General features: G+C 36.9%; 1 protein-coding gene and 1 pseudogene across 1 annotated transcript in view; both read right to left on the bottom strand.

Annotated features, from left to right (window-relative positions):
• The window catches only part of COL5A2 (collagen type V alpha 2 chain), a 138,760-nt gene that overhangs the window by 41,794 nt on the left and 74,807 nt on the right, over window positions 1-22,159 (bottom strand). Inside the window, exons 5-16 of the mRNA XM_028123120.2 lie at window positions 21,045-21,077; window positions 20,019-20,072; window positions 14,538-14,648; window positions 12,853-12,930; window positions 11,211-11,255; window positions 10,156-10,209; window positions 9,709-9,762; window positions 8,287-8,340; window positions 5,328-5,381; window positions 2,571-2,624; window positions 1,534-1,578; window positions 788-841 (exon numbers count right to left, since the gene is read on the bottom strand). Of these exons, the coding sequence (XP_027978921.1) occupies window positions 788-841; window positions 1,534-1,578; window positions 2,571-2,624; window positions 5,328-5,381; window positions 8,287-8,340; window positions 9,709-9,762; window positions 10,156-10,209; window positions 11,211-11,255; window positions 12,853-12,930; window positions 14,538-14,648; window positions 20,019-20,072; window positions 21,045-21,077 (690 nt within the window). The remainder of the gene's footprint in view (window positions 1-787; window positions 842-1,533; window positions 1,579-2,570; window positions 2,625-5,327; window positions 5,382-8,286; window positions 8,341-9,708; window positions 9,763-10,155; window positions 10,210-11,210; window positions 11,256-12,852; window positions 12,931-14,537; window positions 14,649-20,018; window positions 20,073-21,044; window positions 21,078-22,159) is intronic.
• Window positions 3,828-4,805, bottom strand: LOC114224093 (heterogeneous nuclear ribonucleoproteins A2/B1-like; annotated as a pseudogene).

Below are 22,159 nucleotides of genomic sequence, written 5' to 3'. Positions count from 1 at the left end.
TGAAGAGAATCAATGGAATATGCCCCCTACCTATCTAGGTTCAAGGTACATAGGCAGACAGCAAGGGCATTCCTCAATCTATACATGTAAAATAAATCACAGGGATGCTTAGGTGGTTCAGTCAGTTAAGTGTCTGCCTTCAGTTCAGGTCGTGATCTCAGGGTCCTGGGTTCGAGCCCTACATCGGGCTCCTTGCTCAGTGGGGGGTTTGCTTCTCCCACCCTCTGCCCCTCCCCCCTGCTCATGCTCTTGCTCACATGTTCTCTCTCTCATGAATAAATAAAAAATATTTTAAAAATAATAAAATAAATCAAAGACAGATGACCAGGAAACTCAGCTCTTTAAAAAGGGGACACTCATAGTACTTACCTTTTAGGATTGTGATGAATATGAAATAAAGTGTGGAAGAATGCTTGGCATATAATAACTGCTTGATAAATGGTACCTATTATCATAATTTTACTACTATTCCAAATTTTATATTTTTTCCATGGACTACATTCCGTGCTGCTATAGTTTTTTTTTATACTTTTCTTAACTTTGGTATTAATGTAAGTAGGCAACAAATGTACAGTGGTTATATAAGATGTTAACATTAACAGAAGCTACGCAGAGCGTGCACGGGAACTCTCTATACTACCTTTGCAAATTTTCTGTAAACATGAAATTATTTCAAAAGAAAAAGCAAGGAAAAAATTGAAAAATTAAAAAGTAGGCAACCAGTACTATCTTCTCATTTAAAAGACATATTCAGCTCATCGGAGTGAGTTGAGATACGCATACTTACCGGAGCCCCCTGCGGCCCAAGCCTCCCTCTTTCTCCCGGCATTCCCCTTGGGCCCTACAGGTGACAGAGAAAAACACCTTTGAAGCATCTTATTTGAATTCTAAGGTAGTTTGACTACCTCACTCAATTCGACTGAGACTCAATACAATTGGCTACCAAACAGTAGTATTTCTAGGGGCAACTCTGGGTTTGAAAAAATCTCTACCAGGGCACCTGGGTGGCTCAGTCGGTTAAGCGACTGCCTTCGGTTCGGATCAGGATCCCGGGGTCCTGGGATGGACCCCCGCCTCGGGCTCCCTGCTCTGCGGGGAGTCTGCTTCTCCCTCTGACCCTCTGCCTGCCACTCGCCCTGCTTGTGCTCTCTCTCTCTCTCTCTGACAAATAAATAAATAAGATCTTAAAAAAAAAAAATCTCTACCTGTGGGGATATATAACCTACCACCTCTTACCTGAACAGATTTCACTTAATGTAGCTAAAATGGGCTAAATCTACAATAGTCCTGATTTGAACACTAACTATAGGAAAAGAATAAGAGCATTAAATGGTTAAGAAAAACAAACAAGGGCAAGAAGTCTTTTCTATTCAAAGGGTGCAATTCTCTGGATGTGCTTGTCTGTCAGCTGGTAAGCAAGATTACTTCATCAGCTAACATACTTTCTCCACATCATTTTGTTTTCCATTTAAACATTCTCTTTATATAGTCTAAAAAGAAAAAAAAAAAACAAAGAATTAAATTGATACATACCATTGGACCCATGGCACCCATTGGACCAGTAGGGCCAGCTTCACCCTAAAGCAAAAATGAGATTACATTATAGTACAAAAAACCTACAACTGATATTCATATCACTGTTTCCATGTGTGTGTCATTTTAAAAGTGTATTTTCAAACTGAGCATTTGAAAGGCATACTTGAAATGAAGGAACTCAAAATTCTGTTGTATTACTTTTTCTTAAAATGCAATGGCAATTTAATTTCTATAGAAAAAAGTATAAGATAAAAGTGAGGATGTAAACAAGATTGATGAAACTATCACATCTGTTCACATTAATTAGTATCAAAAAGGTAATTATATGTTTATGTCTGATAATACTTTAGTCCAAGTAAAACTTCAGAAAGCTAAAATTGACTAATATTCCTTTAAGATTATAAGAAGTCTAAAAATAAAATAATTAAAGCTAATGCATATATATACACACACATATATGTACACATACATATATCATACATACATCACACTTATATACGTGTGTGTGTGTATACACACACACACAAATATATATGTATATATTTTCATATATCTCACATGATGCTTCCCACTAAAATGTCCTCTGTACTTCTTTTATGGTCTCTTTCTTTCTCTAGGAACATAAACACATCTTGGGAAGAAACAATAGCTAGAAGGCCCTGGAATCAAAAGGGTACTAAATAATGGAGCTAATAAATTATTTAAACCTCTCAGATATTTTTGAAGAAATAAAACAGTGACTGTTTTAAAAGGTGAATTCATAGTACCATCTTCATGTGAGGAAAGCGCCCATCCTACATTGGCAGAAACCCAGTGCCATGATGTCTAATCTTGGTGGCAAAGTTAAGCCATGTCATGTATCCTGCCAAATCTATTGCCACTCATCTATGAAAAAATATATTTATCTACTCAACTATCTCTTTTTTTATATTCCTCTTTCCTCCAAAATTTAAGGGGGTTCTGAAAAGTTGGTAGGCACTTGAAGCAAACCAGAAATGCAATGGTGATGTCAGATTTAGATTTTATACAGTTACCTTGGAACCAGTTGCTCCAACTTCACCTTTAGGGCCTTCAAGACCTTTGTGTCCCTAAGGAGAAAAATATAAATTTGTATGCTACTGCTTTTTTAATTCTCAGATATATAAAAGAAGAACCAAAAATAAGCTCACAGAAAGTGTCTTATAAAAATGGATATTTAAAGTTGTTACCCAGAATGTTTTCAAATTCTCAACATTTTTTGAAAGCCTATTCAAAGAAAATTAAAGTACCATTCTTAACTTGCAATGTCCTTACCTTTCAGATTTTTGTGATTTCACAGAAATTTAATCTATAGCTACAAATGAAAAATCTATGGTGGTTTTAGAGAAGACAAGTAATTGTGGAGGTTATACAGTTATAGAATATGGGCTATAGCTGGGGAAGACATTCAAAATAATAACTAGTACAGCAGCAAGCATTCTAATCAGAAGTTCAACTACTCAAAACAGAGGACAGCCAGTATATACTTATCGAATATCAGCCATGCTTTCTGATAGATAGATGATAGATTGATAGATGTGTAATTTTTTTTTCGGGAATTTTGAGATCTAGGAGTAAATCTTAATGCTATTAAATTCACAAATACGATAATCCAAATACCCAATTCTATTTATCTAAAACATATTGCAAACATACAAATATTTATTCTCTCCACATGTCAGAGCCCATTCATTTCATGGTTTGGAAATGTGGAGAGAATAGATTTCCCTTAAACTGCAAGTCAGCAAGTATTTCTTTACAGTTAATTTTAGCAAAATTCATACAAAATAGTAATAACAATGATCTTCTTTCCTTGTTAACTCACAAGGAAACACCTTCAAAACTGCATTTTGTTAAAGTTTCTGTACTATAATGTAGAAAAACTGAACTACACAAATATTGAAAAGTTACAAATCCTTCAACTTTTTATTCCTGGCTCCACTACCACAATTTACCAGGCACTATACCTGATGTAATGAAATGAAAAAGCAAAAGCTATAGCAGATAAAAGACCTCATATAATTGACACTACATTGCATTAATCCATAGCTACACTGTTTGCAAACTGGGGTGATGACAGTCCTGAGCAAGAAGGGGTTCCTGTTTAAGCTGCAGTAACTTCTCTGACCATGGATCATCGTTCCTTCTGTGGCAGAGTTCTACAGTTCCTCTAATGCATTTGGGACGACTGTCTCAAAGTAACCTACAGCTTTTCTGACAACTCCTCGCTCTCTCTCCTGCTAAGAACTGTAGCCTTTTTCGTCTGAGTTTTTTTAGAACCTTCTGCTACCATATCCATCACTTCTACCACCAGACCCATAACCACCACCACAGGGACTGCCTGAGCTTCTTCCACCAAAACTGTCCCCCTTCATCAGTCCATAATTTGATTGCTGTTGTCCACTGTAATTTCCAAAATCCTTATGGCACCCACCACCACCATAGTTATCTCCAAAATTTCTTCCTTCATTGTAACTATCATATCCTCCACCACTGCCACCGTATCTGCCATATCCTGGTCCATATCCTGGTCCACCACCACCATCATAGCCTCCTCTACTGCCATAACTAGGACCACCACCATCGTTGCCACCATCACCTCCTCCTTAGCTACCTCTGCTACCACCACCTCCACCACCAGAGCCTCATCTCCCATCAAAGTTTCCTCCACGACCCATAAAGTTGCCAGATCTACCTCCATGACTTCCTTGTAATCCAGCAGACTGCATTTTTGTAGAAAGGGCCTTTTCCACTGCACAATTATGCCCATTAATAGTGTTGTATTTCTGAACAACAATTTTACCAACTGCATCATTATCATTAAAAGTTACAAAAGCAAATCCTCCCTTTTTTCCAGTCTGCCTTTTCTCCATAACTTCTATGGTTTCAATCTTGCCATACTTTTCAAAGTAGTCTCTCAGATTCTATTCTTCTGTATCTTCTTTAATACCACTGATGGAAACTTTCTTCACTGCTAGATGGGCATCAGGCTTTTTTTTTTATTATTATTCATGAGAGTTAGAGAGAGAGAGGCAGAGGCAGAGGGAGAAGTAGGCTCCCCACCTAGCAGGGAGCCCAATGTGGGACTCAGTCCCAGGACTCTGGGATCATGACCTGAGCCGAAGGCAGATGCTTAACCATCTGAGCCATCCAGGCGCCCGATGGGTATCAGGCTTTACACAATCCTTTCTAGAAACAGCTCTCTTTGGTTCCATTACATGCCCATCAACCTTGTGTGGTCAAGCACACATTGTTGCTGCAATGGAGGTTTTACCTCCGTTTTGAGTGATATGTAATTTCTATATATGTACATAACATATAATAATTACCTATTAATTATCTTGAGTTATAAAGAGAGAAACATTCTATGGCCTCCCCAGTTTGGGCTGACTGGACCCCTCCCATGATCTAGCGCTCTCTAGTATCATTGTCACTTATTCCACTATGTAGTCATTATGTCTTTTTGTAACTGTAACCCTCATTAGCCTGAGGCTGAAAGCTATGGATTTTTCTTGTTCATCACTGCGTCCTCTTTTGTAGTACAGTATCCAGCATATAGTAAGTACACAAAATATATTTGTTTATAGAATCAAATGAAATTCAAAGGAAATATAAAAAAGTATTGTGAATTTGATAACCACAGATGAATACTGAGACCAGAGCCAGCTAAGGACAACTGACAAACAGAATTGTAAAGATTTTGAAGGTAATGCTCCCCAGACCCTACTCAATAAGCCATAGTATCTGAAAGGATTATGAAGGATTGAACTTACTCGGTGACCCTTCAGGCCTGGAAGACCAGGAGCCCCAGGAAATCCTCGAGCTCCCTGTGAAAAAAAAATAGGTAAGGCATTTGAGAGTTATTAATAAGAATAGGAAATTGTTTAACATAATTTTGTTCCCCAAAAATCTAACACTATAGTTTTGTTTAGCAAAATACCAAAGAAGAGAAAGGATCAGTATACTTTCATCTGTCAAAATACACTTACGTGATCAAAATTAGCAAAGCAAACTCACTGTTAGGAATGGAAACATGACTTACACAAAGACCTGGATTAGTGCCAGGTATTGATTTGATGACATTTCCAAATTTTTAAACTATATCACTGTATTATAATTAGTAGCAAAAAACAAAACAACACAAAAGCAAACAAACAAAACCCAAACAGACAAAATACAGGAAAATAAGTCAGAGTCAACATGTTCAATGTCTGAATCAACTATATCGATTGTATGGGGAAAAAATCAGGGAAGGAACTTAAGGAAAACTATGCTTTCTGTATATTGTGCTTTACTTGTGGTAGAAGAATAAATATGTCTGTACACATCAAGGTATTTTATTTTCTCTGAACTACCAAATATTGGCAGCAGAATAGGATTAGAAAGATCACATTAAAAAGTGATCAAAAATTTATTTTAAGTAAAATGTTCAGGAGAAGTTTTATGGATCTATGATTGTTTAAAAGATTAACTGAAGAAAGGAAATAATCCAACAGAAGGGTTGGTCAAGAATTATGGAGAGAACAAGTTGGATCCTAGACTCAATAATTCCTTAATTTATGTTAATTTTATGCATCCTCCACCTAAGCATAGTAAATTAAAAAAAAATAGGACTCAAACGGAAAATTAAATCTAAATGGTATGACTATTTTGAAACAATGATGCAACTTTTTCCTTATACCCTCTTAAAATAGGTAAGGACCCAGTGACTTAATTATTCACTTATTCTCATTGTCTACATTAATTTGGTTTTGAATTGAATGCCATTACCACTGGCACCCATAGACTGAGGACATTGCTAGCGTAGATTCATGTATCAATTATTATCAATCATTACTATTAATCTGCATATCCCTGGCACTTAGACTTATGCCTAGTGAGTGGGCATTCAATGAATAATCACTGAAGAAACAACTGAAGAAATGGTTTAACATTTGTCTTAACACTCATAGCACTTCTCCTAAACCTTTCCTAAGGAACTTCACTTGTGCTAACACAATCTCAGACAGATGGCAAAATCTTCTGTTCTGTACATCATTGCCTTCATTCACTGTGTACTAACTACTCAATAAATGAAATTCATATGATAAAAGCAAAGCAATCATTCCTCTGTGACCTCTTGTAGGGAGAATGTTTCTGTAGTGTTTTAAGGAGGGGTTTTAACAGTCAGGGCACATCAAACCATGTCTCTCTGAACAAATAAAGTTCCACTAATTCCTCTGTTTACGCAGCCCTGCTTGGGAATTCCTCACTTCAAGCGTTTCCTGTAGGTCTGTCCACTGGAATGCTCCCCTTTACTGATATTTGTTCCCCCTCCTTCCTGAGCAGGGAACTCCGTACACTCAGCCTATAGGAGAATTACTGAGCTATGCTATTTCAAATAATTAGTTAACTGAGTTTTTGTGGTCTGTAAGGGAATTCTCATGCGATTACATATCTCTAATGCAACAAGAAAATGAGCCAGATGTACTAGTACTCATAAAATTTTCTCTTTCTGCTGACCCGAGACTGTCATCATACCCCAATCACATGTGTCCTTGCACAGAACTTGCCGGGTGCATCTGCAACATGCTGGCAGGGCCTGCTTCCTCCCCACGGAGGGCCCACACCGAGAGGATGTGCGAGAGCACAGTAGGAAGGGACGTTCGAGCCTGTGCTGGCTGACGCGGACATCTGTGCTAATGACTAAACCTCATGCCTTGGTCTGCACTGACTCCCCAGGCTGCTGGGGGAGGAAAGGGAAGAGAGAGAGCAGGGAGCTGGGGAACTGGTTTTATATTTGAAACTAAATAATGCTTGGAAGCTCTGTAAGTTCCCTTAAAAGATGAGCACTCATTTGTTTTTTACAAAAAAATCCCAGCATTGAACTTCATCAATTTTCAGGAAGTAAGTGGAGAATAATTCAGTACTGTTGGTTGTATTGAGGGGAAGGAACATTAGAAGAATATAGGAAATGTAGAAAGTAGAAGGTTGAATCCGTTTAGGGGTTGTCACACAAGGAGAAACTTTAAGAGCAAGAATGTTAAGAGGATTTTTGCTTGCTTATCTCTAATTTTCCCCATTGCCGGTGTAGCATATCCTAGGAGAGGGCCTATCAAAGTAACCTGAGTGAGGACAGAGAGGTGGGTTTAGAGTATGGCCAAGTGGCCCAGGTCCTGAATTCTGGTGGAGTGTGTTACCAGGGACAGGTCCCTGCAGTAAGCCAAGGGGAGAAGTAGCTATGTTAGGAGTGCTGGCCATCAGTGTATCTTGTCATAAGATTTTAGGGTCCAGAACAACGAGTTTCAGCCAACATGAGGGTTTGAGGAGCAGCCAAAGAGGCATCCTGTCCATAATTTATTGTCCCTAGCATATAAAAAAAAAAAATCAATAAACGCTCAAGCTGTTCTTTTTGACAATATTAAAAAGACAAATGAGATTAGGAAGTTGTGAAATAGAAATAGTCAGGTTGGTGACTTTGTAAATTTGACACTCGGTTTGGAGAGTACCCATGTTAGGTTATGAAATAATTATTTAGCTCTAGGAGGCTTATTCATATGGTGCCAATGCAAAATAGGAAATTGGAATTAGCTATCATTCTAGCAAAATATACTGTTTCACAATGACAAAAGGGAACATATCTTGGTGATAGTGTCTAGTGCACATGTATATAATGAATTACAAGGTAATTTTAATGTTCTTTCCTTTGCAAAGTTTGCCTCTCTGGCATTGTATTGATAAGTATAAACTTACCGGAGATCCTGCAAATCCCACTTCACCAGGATTTCCATTTCTACCAGGTTCACCCTTTAAGGTTAAAAACAAACAAACAAACAAAAAAACACACACACAGACACAAGGTGAGGGGGAGGCAAAGAGGATTAAAATGCTCCCTTCTGAGACTAGACGACAAGTCAATTGCCGATAAAGGTCTTTTTTAGAAAGCTCATGCCCCCACCCCCAAAAAAGAAAGCGCATGCCCAATGCTCTAAACAGTGTAAAAGTGAGATTGGGCTCTATTTCTGATGGCAATCTATTATAGCAAGTCAGTGTGAAGCTTTCACTAATTTATCCAGAAGAAGAAATTAATATAAATTATACTCATCTGACCTAGCTCACCTTTTCACAATCATCAAAATTTACACACACATACAACACACAGGTACATGCTATGAAATTCTATATCAACATGTGGCACTGAATTAAAACAGTTTCTTAGAACACGACTTGTCATTTCTTTTCTTGTGATAAAATAATTAAGAACTACTAGACATACTTTCTTTACTACCAAATTCAATGTATCTGCTGAAATAAATCTCTTTGAGACACAAAGAGAAAATATTTACTTGTTTTAGTATCACATAGAAATTAATAGTTTACCCATGATTTTATCCTCAACTTTGGTACAACTGAGAAAAAAAGTCCAGAAAATCAAATCTGTTTTTGTATCCTGTTCTTAGATCACATGTTATCATTGTTAAAACCTGAAGTTGAGTCTTAACTTTAAAAATCTAATTGAAGGGGCGCCTGGGTGGCCAAGTCGTTAAGCGTCTGCCTTCGGCTCAGGTCGTGATCCCAGGGTCCTGGGATCGAGCCCCACATCAGGCTCTCTGCTCAGTGGAGAGCCTGCTTCTCCCTCTCTAACTGCCCCCTGCTCGTGTTCTCTCTCTCACTCACTCTCTCTCTCTCTGTCAAATAAATAAATAAAATCTTAAAAAAAAATCCAATTGAAGAAATGGCTTTTTCAGCATTGGAGAGCAATATCGGTGCTATACTATTAATACATTAAAAAAATTCCATTTAATGAAGACCTCATAATGATGTTTTGCCATCAGAGCAATGTATTTTTCTTTAAGTTCACTTCAGAGGTTCCACCAGCAAAAGTTGTGGCTATTGTGACAGCAATTCTAATATCTTATGGAGAAATCACAATGGAAAACTTGGGGGGGAGATGCAAGAAAAAACCAGAACCTAATAATACAAAACAATTGAAATTAAGAATACTTTTAGATTTTTATAGAACTACACTCTGAGTTCTCCAGTTTTGTGTGCATTTAATAAAAGCTAAGAGTGAGGAAAGTACATTGGGAGTTAATGAATAATATCCATGTTAACACTGTAGCTTCTTATTAACCTCTTCAAAATTGCAAAGCATAATGAAGGCAGGCAGCTTACATCTTCACCAGGTTTTCCAGGAGGGCCCTCTGGTCCACGTGTACCTATTGGACCCTAATAACAAAGCAAAATGAAAGGAAAAAAAGAAGATTTACTTATATTTGCCTATACCTACCAATGATATAATCTAAAATATTCTTGAGACAAATGAAAAATATCAGAGAAAACAGCTTTATTTATATTCTGAATTTTATGTTGCATGCCTCAGATCATGTACTCAAAGGAAAAAAATTTAATTTCACAAATGCAAATATCTTGGCATGGTCTGCTAACCATATTCAAAGCCTCTGAATTTAAATACTCTGCCACAAGAAACATAATACTAGCCTCCTGAACTGGACCCTAATTTCTCACTACATTAGGAAAGGGCTGACAAAAGAAAGAGCTCACATCATTATAATGGTGGACCCATCTTTAACTGGGTCTACATGCTTACTCGACATTTACCATTGGTCCAGGTTCGCCAGGTTCACCAGGAGGTCCTGTAGGGCCAATGCCACCCTAAAATTAAGAACAAATTATGCAAATAAATATAATTATATGTAAATTACATATACAAACCAAAGAAAACAGAATACTAAATCATATATTCCTGAGGATAGTGCAGTTGCTTAAACTGCTGGGTCTCCCACATTCCAGCTCTGTGCCTTTGAGGGAGTTACTTAATCTCTCTAAACCTCAATTTCCTAACCTGTGAAATAAGAATAATAATGCTACCTACTTCATTAAGCTGTTACAGCTCTCTTGATAACAAATGCACGTTAAGAACCTAGAATAGTGCTGCGCAGAGGGGGTGTTCCATCGGTGGTACTTATCATCATGATACTGACGTTCGTCTTCCTCATCACCATCAACAACTACAGTTTTCTATTCATCCAGGGCACTAATATAAAATGGCTTGAAGTAAGACTCCACACACATGATAATGACAATATGAAATCTTTGACAGAGCTAAGAATTCTTTTTTTTCCCTTTCTTTTGGAAAAATTATTTCCTACTGCCCGTCAAATCACTACAAAAATTAAAAAATATCTCTACACTGCTTGATTGGTATTCGATATGCTACAGAAAGATAGTATTATACTCTTTTTAAAGATCCCATGGAGTGATTGCCTTGGCTGTGATTTCTAATACCACATGGTGGTAGCCTTCAATGATCTGGTTTCACAGCCTCAGAGTTAGCACATAACCAATTAGGAGAATTTTCATTATGACATGAGATAATGATCTGTGATTTCAGAAGCAAAAGCATATAAAAATCCTTTGTATTGGAGGCCAGTCACATAAAGAAACCAGATGATAAAACTTTAGCCGCATGAAGAAACTCTGAAAAAACATGCTGCATGTATTTCTGAATAGAAGTTAATTGAATACAGCCTGTTCAAAGTGAGCATTACAATATGAAATTTAAAGGCAAGCTGAAAGCACACATGTCACAGAGACCTTATTTGTATTTGTTTTTATTTTGCTATAGTATGTAGGTTAATTATAAAAAGACTTACTTGCTGCCCTTGTAAGCCTTGAGGTCCCCTTGGGCCAACAGGACCCTTAAAAACAAATGAGAAGAAAAGTTGCATAGTGTTCATGACAATTAGGTCAAACGTTTCAAAAATGTTGAATCAGGCTTAGAATCTGGAAAAGTGAAGCTTTGACAGTGAAAGATGATGACATTCTTCATTTGTACTCATCTGGAATGCAGCTAAATTCAAGAAGATTAAAGTTTGGGCAACATTTGGGATGATTTTATACATACTTTCACTCTCATAAAGAGAAAAAAGAATATGCCCGTATACACCCAGTGCCTCTGGGACAAGAACATTTGCATGCTTAAGGGGTGGTTCTGTTAAACCAGAATATCCAACGAAAGAAAAATCTTGGCAGGCAGTTAAGTAATTCTCAAACTGTCTATTGAGTTCTTCAGCATCACAGCAGATAACTCTTATAGCTTTAATGAGCACATTGAATTAAAGACTTAGGAAGCTATCAACAATATTGACTAGATTATATTAAATGTAAGTTTAAAATTATCTACAGCACTGAGATTTCTGGATTATTTCTTTCTTTCATAACAAACATTTAAAGTATCCACATAGGCTTTTTCCATTTAAACATGAAATGATTGCACCAAGGCATGACAAAGGGAAGGAAAGGAAAATGCCATTTTAAAAATTGTATTAATCATATATCCATATAATTTTTGAAGTGTAAGAAAAAGCAAAACCAATTAAATCAAAATCAAGTTTGTTCTTATGGCAAAAATTTAAATTTTTATTTTGAATTGATCAGGGTTTTAGCTAGTAAGAAAACAAAAGCTCCATTTAAAAAATAAACATATTTGCAATTTGAACTTCAGATGGATGGAAACACATATATTTCAGAAACATATCCCATGGTAATCATTGAATGAGCCCATACTGCTAGTGATTTAAAAAGTAGACAGACAGGCAGTGTTTAAGGATGGGTAAAAGATGTGCTTATGTATGTAGTCTAACTTTACACTTGCTATTGCCCAGAATTCCATTAATCTGGGATGACTTTGAATTATGTTATGAGCAAAAAAGCATGGGAGAGTTGGTTGGATAAGTGTTAATTTGTTCAGTGAGATTGTATTCTCCAAATACCCAGGTTAAAGTACTTGACCAGAGAAAATGGGACTCTTTGGCAGTTGAAGAAATTCAAAAGACAATGGGAATAGGGTTGCTAGGCCCAGTCAGGAAACTTTAGAGCTGTTGGCATAGGCAGCCAGAGGATATTAAATAGGAAATAATGAAAATTAAAATGGCAAAACTTCCCATGTCAAAGTTTTGCCAAATCACTGTTTCTAAAAACACCGTCAAAAGTATGGGTTTTGTTGTGGTGGTTATATGTTTTAAAATCCTTTATTTTCTTCAAATATTAAATGAAATATACAGGCAGCCCTTTATTAAAGTCAACAAATTCTTTGCACAGTTACAAATGGAACACCACTGGGCTTTTAATTGGGACACGGCAGGGTTTGACAAATAAACTGAATGAGTTAATGGATGGATGGATGGATTTGTTTAAGAAGACACATATTACTTCTTAACTAGCTAATTCAAACCTTGCTTTATATAATGTTATTTTCCACAAGAAACTTTGATTATCAGTAAAATCTGCACTTACCACAGAGCCAGGCATGAGGCCTACTTGACTTCCAAGTCCAGATTTTTCATCTAACCCAGCCATCTGAGCTGAAAATGGCTGTAAAAGCAATGTGTTCATGTTATTTCCACAGCAAAAGACATAGATCAACAAACTTTTAGATTGAGAAATGCACATTCTCTGGGATTCTCATAGAATGACTCTTCTGAGAATCATTTTATACTTTTGACTTTAAAGCGCAGAAAGATTCGAGTTCTTTTCCATTGTACATGTTTTTGATTGAACAATCTTCCTCAGAGTATTTTACAACTAAGTTCCTTCAGAACAACTACTGCAATGGGCCAAATGTCTCCTCCTTGGTAAAAGCATATACCGTTCTGCTGGTCTAATCGTTTTCAGCTTTAAATCTCTTTATCTGATTTTCTCCCACAATTGGAGCATTCCAAACATCTGAACAAAGCCTAAAAGCTGCTTTTAAAACATTTGTCCTGCAGATTCCAGTTTCCATTTCAGACTATTTTACTTAGATGGTATTCTTGTTTCTTTGTTCATGACCAGTAAACTTTAACTGTATTTATGTAAGTTGATTTTATAATCCTTTTAATGACTCTCTGACTGTTCCAAGAATTGGCAACGGTTTTATCTATTCCCTTTCACATCACAAAAACTCTGGTAACCCAATTGACCAAAACTGTCCAGATATATTCCAGGAGTTCGATTAATTTCCAGATCTTAGTAGGGGAAATGTGCATACTGTTGAAAAAAATAAATTGGCAATTCCTTCTGCAATCAGTTGAGAAGCAACTGTATAAATTATAATAAAACAAAAATCCGATTTCAGTCCATATGTTCCCTAGCTTTGCTATGCATCTACTCATAAAGCCCCTACGTCTGCCACTAAGAATTCAAGGAAGCATATATAGAAAGACATTTTGTTTTATTTTATTTCTGGCAGGAAACTAAAATTGGGAAATCATCAGATAGGATTTTTCATGTCAACTCAGTGGCCCATTCCATATACATCATACTGGATGTGTCATCCTCCCTTCTTGTGGAGGACATGACACAGATTTTGTGAGCATTCTGAGCCTAGAGAACAGCAGAAGAAGAAAGATGTCGCTCTTTTCAATTTATATTGGGGACAGTATTAGTAGCCCTTTAGAATCAATGGAAAGAATAAAATTGCAGAGTCCAGAACTGGCATTGAAAAACACAAGTAATTTGAAGTGGTACTTTGAAAAATGCTATTTTGAATTTTCCAACAATTCTCTGTGGATTTCCTAGTTTTATTGTTGCTCCATAGTAGCACTGCATTCACTTAGCTGCTCTTCCAGTCAAGGGCCAACATGTGAACTAAGACAACTTAAAATCATAATAATAAATCACAAACTTAGGTGGGGGGGATGGGCAAAGTAGGTGAAGGGGATGAAGAGGCACAAACTTCTGGTTATGAAATAATAAGTCACAGGGATGAAAAGTAAGTACAGCTTAGGGGATACAAACAATAATATTGTAATAATATTGTATAGTGGCAGATGGTGACTACACTTACCACGGTGAGCATTGAGGAATGTATAGAATTGTTGAAACACTACATTGTACACTTGAAACAACTAGAACATTGTATGTCAACTATCCTTCAATAATAAAAATTTTAAAATTAACATATTATCTAAATATAACATTGAACAATGCATAGAACTCACCCTGCTCATGCCATCAGGTCCTGGGTGGGATGGATGTCCAGGAGGCCCTGGGGCACCGGGCTGACCAGGAACACCTGGTTCTCCATCAATTCCCTGAGGACCACGAGGACCCTGGGAAAACAAGCCAGCGCAAATTAGAACACATTGCCAAATATGTACTTAGTAGAAAGCTAAAAGCACAGACTTCTTGATGGAGATGAAGTGTTCATTATTTTAAAAAGGAATAGACACACTGTACGCTTCCGATTCTATGACATTCTGGAAAAGGCGAAATTATGGAGATTAGCAGTGGCCAGGGGTTGGGGTGGGAATGGGGAGATTAAAAGGCAGAGCACAGAAGAATTTTAGAACAGTGAAAACACTCTGTGTGATACTATGATGATGAATATGTGCCAGTATACACTCGTCCAAACCCCATCAAGAGCAATTCTAATGCAAACTATGGATTCTGATGGGGGATCTTGATAATGGGGAAGGCTATGGATATGGCGACAGATCGTATATGAGAACTCTCTGTGCCCACCTTTAAATTTTGATGTGAACCTCAAACTTCTCTAAAAAAAAAAATAAATAAATAAAGTCCTATAAAAAAAAAACAAAACCAATAGCAATCCAGCCACCTACAGTAATTTCATCAGCTCTGCTGACACTGCTGATTTCAGCCCTGATCACAGCCTCTCCATCAGGGCATGGTTGTACATTCTGGTCAAAACTTGGCTCTTGATGTATTAAATCCCCAGTATGAGCCTTCTTGGAAGAATTATAAAATTGCATTCCGTTCACCAGTGTTCTAGAACAAGCTTCCCTATTTGGTTGGTTTTGTGGTGTTTAATAAAAATTTCTAAATTCACTTGTCTGTCTTAGATTACGGTTAACTATACATGTGTCTACTTAACCTCCTCCCACCAAAAAAACATCTGAAAGCCCCTTGACTGGGGTTTGTGGTTTTTTTCATTTCTAATTTTTTTAATGTTTTGTATAGTTCTTGGCACATGGCAGACACAATATATGCTTACTACATTTTCACATCTCAATCCTCTTTATTCTCGTCCCTCAAGTCTGGCACACTTTATTTCCTTTACCATCCCCAAAGGTAGACCAGACCAATAAGAAACAGAGGGAAAGGCACAGTGACCCAGCCTGGGTCAAGTAGAACTAGCCAAGTCTAGTTCTCAGAGAAGTGAGCAATGGTTTCTAGCTGCCAAATTCCACCCTCCTCCCAACCCACATTCTGAAGGCAGCTTGGTGAACAGCCACGTCCTCAGTGCTGGAAATGCTCCATCCCCCAACCTCATCATTCCCACAAGCCTTGTGAAGTATTTTCTGACTTTTTAACCCCTGAAGAGTCCTAACGGACTTTCAAAAGAAAGAAGGGACCAAAGAACTCAAAAGTCAGTATGACTGTTATAATTAGAAGCAGATCAAGAAAAATATAGTAAGGGAATTGGAGTTCAATAAAAGGAGCTTCTCATGCCTAAACATGAGAACACCTCCTGGCTTACAATAAGTAATTAAAATATGAGTTAATACAGCAGAAAGAATAAATATAAAACAAGCTGAGATGGGAAAGGGGGCAGTTTGCATATAACGGCTTTGGGGAGGGTGGCATAATAGCTATTCATTAATTTAATTAATATATTCAAACATTTATATAGATTCATATAGATATGTTTACTTCTTAGAAGACTAGAATATAAGCAAACTTATCTATTCAAATAAAAGTAGATAGTCTGAAAAACTTCCACTTTAAAAACTAATTTCTCAGAAAATTATTCTCCTCCTTTATCAAGTCAAACACTTTCTGACTCCTAGACCACTGTCAATTCACTGAACTCTTTTAATTATACTTACGAGGCTGATTCTAATTGCTATCTAGGACTCCTGGATCATAGGAATGTGAGCACCATCAGCTGGAAGTTCATATTGTCAGTGGTAGTGCAGAAAATGTAGTAGTCTGATCTACTCAAAGAGCCTTGTGTGGAAAACTTCTAATGTCGTTTTGAAATGTGAAATTGCTAATTGATAACCAGGTATTGTTATACAAAAAGTGAGCTGAAACATCTCTGCTCCCAAGGGGATTTCTAAAGACAACACCAAAAACTACATTTAGTGTCAATGAGAATAGAGAGAATTTTGGGTAATATTAATCCTCAAAAATTGTGTCCTTTCTCCATCCCTCTGTGATTAATAATCATGTTTTAAAGTCCACTCTGAAGCCAGCCCACTTTTCTATTGACTTCATGATGCATTCTGTGCCTCCAAAGCATCTACTCTAAATAACCTACATGATTTACTCTCATGCAAATTGAGATTAAAATTAATAAAAATTTGTAAAAATTATCCAAAATTAAGTGAACATAATTGTAAGTGAAAGTAAGAAAAATATAGTATATGAGCAGTTTTACTAAGAAACACTGAAAACAAAAACTATCATTTGGGAACACATTAAAATATATACCTTCATATTTCTAAGTGAGCTGAATTATATACATTTTATATTAAGGTAAATATTCCATTTATCATCATTCCCACCCATCCCCCAGGATACTCTAGTACTAATCTCAGACATCTACAATAAAAAGTACTTATTGTGTAAGACTGATGAATCACAGACCTGTACCTCTGAAACAAATAATATATTATATGTTAAAAAAAAAAGAAGAAGATAGTAGGAAGGGAAAAATGAAGGAGGGAAAAATCGGAGGGGAGACGAACCATGAGAGACTGTGGACTCTGAGAAATAAACTGAGGGTTCTAGAGGGGAGGGGGTGGGGGGATGGGTTAGCCTGGTGATGGGTGTTAAAGAGGGCACGTACCGCATGGAGCACTGGGTGTTATACGCAGACAATGAATCATGGAACACTACATCAAAAACTAATGATATAATTGTATGGTGATTAACATAACATAAAAAGTACTTATATATTGCCACTAGGTGGCGACCTTTAAACATCCACAAATAGAAAAGACTAATAAATTACCTCAATGGTAAAGAACTTTATTCACCACACACACACACACACACACACACACATCATGAAATGTTAGAGTTGGTGAGATTGTCCCATTTTACAGATGAGGAAACAGATCTACAGAGTTTAAGTGTCATGTGCAATTAGAACTCAGCACACCATTGTCCATCTTCTGACAGACAAATTGCTAGTTTGTCACTATGAAGTTATCAGGTTAACTTAGTTAAAACCAAGGACATATGATGAGAGACAGTCCCGATGGTCATTGGCTAGGAACGAAGGCTTCGTGAGAGTACCTCTGTAGCAGTAGTTCTTGAGCCTGAGCACTGTTGCTCTCTTTCCCCAGGGGGACATTCAGTAACATCAAGAGACATTTTTAGCTCTCACAACTGTATGAAGAAGGAGGACAGGTATTGCTACTGGCATCTAGTGGGTAGAAATCAGAAATGCTGCCAATCATCCTACAATGCATAGGAATTAAGTGGCCCCAAATACCAATAGTGTTGAGCTTGAGAAACCATGCTTTCCATCGTGAGATTTCTGTGTGTTTTTGATGGTGATGGAAGCAGAGGGAGAAACTGGTATTTAAGATGGCAGTAGCAGCCTACATTGTGCCAGCCACAGCTTTTGTCTGGTAAGCGGCTTCTCCATGTCTTGGGACCTGAGGCAAAATACTCTACCTACAGGTATTTTGTGACATCATGCCAGGATCTTGCAATTGGCCATGTTGGAAGCATTTACACCAGGGAAATCAGCAAAAGTACAGGCACGTTTTTTTTTAATGAGTCAGTCGTTAAACACTTACCATCACACCAATGCTTGCTAGGATTAAGAGAACAGATTTCCTATTTGGGCATCTGCCAAGATTGTTTTGCTTAATTCCAAATAAATAGCTACTCCTCTTACACACACACACACACACACACACACACACACACACACACACATACACACAAACACACCCCTAATTCTCCATTGATTGTCTCATTGTTAACCAAGATAGGAAGCGGAGCATATCACACACTAAGTCAAGTAGAGAAGACGGGGCAAGAGTAGACTCACTGAATCCTAATAAGGAATTCTGAAAGTCCAACCAGTATTTCCATAGTAACTTCCACCTAGACTTAGGACTCAGTGTTATCAATTATTTAAGGGCATGAGTACATTGATGCACATTATTTTCTGCATGGTCCCCTGCACTTCACCTAACTGAAGTTATCTTCTATCTGTTTCGGTCATTCTAGACCCTGGGCAGACATCTGGAGAGCCACTAACAGTGTTCATGCTACCAACACTGGTGAGGTAGCTCAGTAAGCCCAACAATGAAGAATGAAGAACAGCATGGGGTAATCAGAACACAGCCTTCCTACACACCTATAGGACTATGCCCTGTTTCCTTGGGAAAACTGTCATTTACCTGCACGCCTGCCAATACCTATATCCATAACTCCAGCTCCAGTTTGGAAAAAGTATTGTCAGCATGCTATACTTGGTCAAATGTGTGGAAGCATAAAATAATATCAAAGATGAAACCAGTGGCAAGAGCTCCTAGTGACATGATCTAAAATACATTTTTCCTTATTTATATATTCAAGGTTGTTTTTTGCTTCCTTGCTCATCTATTTCTCCCATCTACATATGGATAAACACATATTTAGAAGGCTAAAAATCTAGAGAGTTAAATTTAGTAGATGTCATTAGACAGAAAATTAAAGAGCACAAATTTTTCTGATTAAAACATAAGATACTGATAGCAATACAAAAATTAATCCAGTTATTTAATATATGAAAGACATTAGTTTCTGAGGGTGAGATCTAAAAAGAAAAAGAATTGCTATCCTAGGACTTGGTAATAAGTAAAAAAACTCTGGCATATATTATATAATATGTTGATGTTTTATCTCAAGGGTATAAAGTTGATCATTTAAATTTAAGGGTGTTCCCTTTGTTCTGGTAATGGATTTGTTGATTTTTTAAAATGACTCCTTTGATAACTCTGTATCAGCTGTGCAGTGAAAAAAGATAGAGTGTTACTTGGGAAATAAATTCACTGTACAACCACTTGAAAGAAAATTTAGTCCTCTAATAATTTTTTCCTTTATCCAGTTTGGTTATTCCTGTAGCAACCACAGATCACAGAACTAGGGTGTTTTATCTCAACAGGACATTCCTGGCATTGTTCACTCATGATTTACAACTTCTGAAAACAACATGAGGTATTCATTAGGTTTCCTTAGGTTCTACTTTATTTTAGTTTGGCCTCCTGAGGGACGAAGAGACGCCGTTTGTGTTACCTACGAAGATAATAGGTAATTATTACCATGTGATCATTTCCTCTGAATCAGAAGAGACGCACAATCACTTCACGACCTGAATTCTGTCCCATTTGATAGAGGTGAGAGAGAAACAGCGCCACCAACTCTTTGCCGCATCCTGGGAATGTGGTCTCGAGGTGCTTACTCAGTACAGGGTACAATTCACAAAAAAGGCGACTCTGCTGTCAACTTACAGGTTTTCCCTTCGGGCCCCTCTCTCCTCTTGGTCCTTGTGAACCAGGAGGTCCCTGAAACAGAAAATGATGATTATGCCTTCAAAACACACATACTTCAGATGTTCTTGTTTTAAATGCTTGCTTGATCTAAGAAAACCGGAAAACAGAAGTATCGCTCTTCTTTTCTAATTCGATTCAACTGAAGACTATAGAAAATAAAGCCACGTGCATATAAAAGCCCTGCGTACACAGAAAGGCTGTTTATGTTAGCAATGAAGCTTAAAGGCCTGTAAAGAATTAAAGAATTAAGTGCTACATCAGAGCGTCAAGGAGCCCAGTGAGCTGAACATATTACTTGAATGATAATTGCAAAATTTATAAGGATCATTTTTCCTGTCTTGTCCCATGCAAACCTTTGGTACTAAATGATGGCCACTAAAATACAGTTCGGATTTTTAGAACTACATAGATGTGTGAAACCCAAATTATCGGTGATCTGAGGGAACATACGTGTGTGTTCTCCATCTAGTTACCTAGGAATGCTACTACTAATCCAAACCTGAAATCAGTAGTCTTCTGTGCTAAACCAGTAATACGCTCTTCTGATGTGTAATTTCTCAAATTCTATGGAAATATGATTTAATTTCACTAACAGATGAAATTAACAGTTTGTTTCATTAAACAGATAAAAGGAGCCTACCTTTAATCATTGTCAAACAATAGACAGGTGTGCCCTAATTTCAATGAGTAAAGCTAATCTAAAATTAACAATGTAACAACAGATCGCTTTGCCTTTCATATAACCAATAGGGACACTAGAGAAATAACAGGGTTCATCAATTTCAGAACGAAATGATCTTTTTTGCATCATTCATTGCTGCAAAGGAACACTTGAACTTGAAGCTGTTTCAAAAACAAATGTTTCAAGAAGCCAAGCATCATGGTTTTGCATTCTATTGTCTTTTGATGGGTATAATATTTATAAGGACTTTCAGTATCTCTAAGAACTTAAGAGTACCATGAATGTTGGAGGAAACTACTTACTGCTGGTCCTGGACGCCCACGTATGCCTGTTACCTAAACGACAAATAAGATAATCTGTAAAGATGAAGTTTTGACAGTTTTAGAAAATCAATAGTCAAACAAGTAAGAATAACCGCAAAAATCCCAGTGAAATTTTTTGGAGCAAATGGATGTTGTCAATTGATGCCCATGTCCAGCTTGCTTATGTGTTAGGACATTACCTAATTTACACTCTAATACAGGGAGGCTCTACTGTTACAGTGAATGAGAGCACCAAAGCTGGAGCCACGAGGCCTGGGTTCAAATCCTCACTAACTCTAATCCCTTCCCAGCGGTATGACATTGGACTTAATCTCTCCATGCTTAATATTCCTCCTTCTGCAAAATGGTGATGATGACTATAAAATTACCTCCCTGGCAGAGTTGTGAAGACAAATAAATAAATATTTGTAAAGCACTTAAAATAGCACCTAAGGCGGAGTAAGTACACGGAAGGGTTTATAAATGAAAGATAACAAATGAATGATTTACTTTCTAGGTAATCTTTGTTAAAAACAAGCCAATTTCAAGGCAAAGCAAAAATGCAAACACTGCCAAATAAATCAACATGCATATACTTTTTGTCTTGACAGAGTGATGACAACTCCTTTGAGATCGATGAGACTGCTGGTTGAAGAATTTTCATCCTACTTAATAATATACTTTTTGATCATGTACAGGTCTAAATAACTTAAGAATTCTTATAAAATAGGGAATTTCAATCAGGATAATGGCAAGACATATTTCCAGAAGTGTGGCACATTAAATCATGCCTTTCTATTTAGATTACATGGCTATTTATACTGTAAAAAATATACATCTTAACTATCACTTTACATCCATATATAATGTGCTTAACTTTGTAAGATCCTGATGTTCACTTTCAGTCATGGGACAATAAAATTCAGGAATATTGTAATAAATAAACATTAAATATTATATTAAAGAATCAATCTCTTGGTTTGCTTGTCTTATACTAAAACTTGGTTATAAAATAACTAATTTCCCTTTCTATGAGAGTATGTATGTAAGCAATAATATACAACTATAACTAAGTTTATTAAAGACACAAAAACGAATATATATATATATATACA

This window comes from Eumetopias jubatus, unplaced genomic scaffold (assembly GCF_037043125.1).
Source record: "Eumetopias jubatus isolate StellerSeaLion01/CBP00866 unplaced genomic scaffold, mEumJub1_p1.0 scaffold_3, whole genome shotgun sequence".
Taxonomy (NCBI): Eukaryota; Metazoa; Chordata; class Mammalia; order Carnivora; family Otariidae; genus Eumetopias; species Eumetopias jubatus.
The sequence above is the reverse complement of the archived record's forward strand: the minus strand, read 5'-3'. Positions and strand labels throughout refer to the sequence as shown.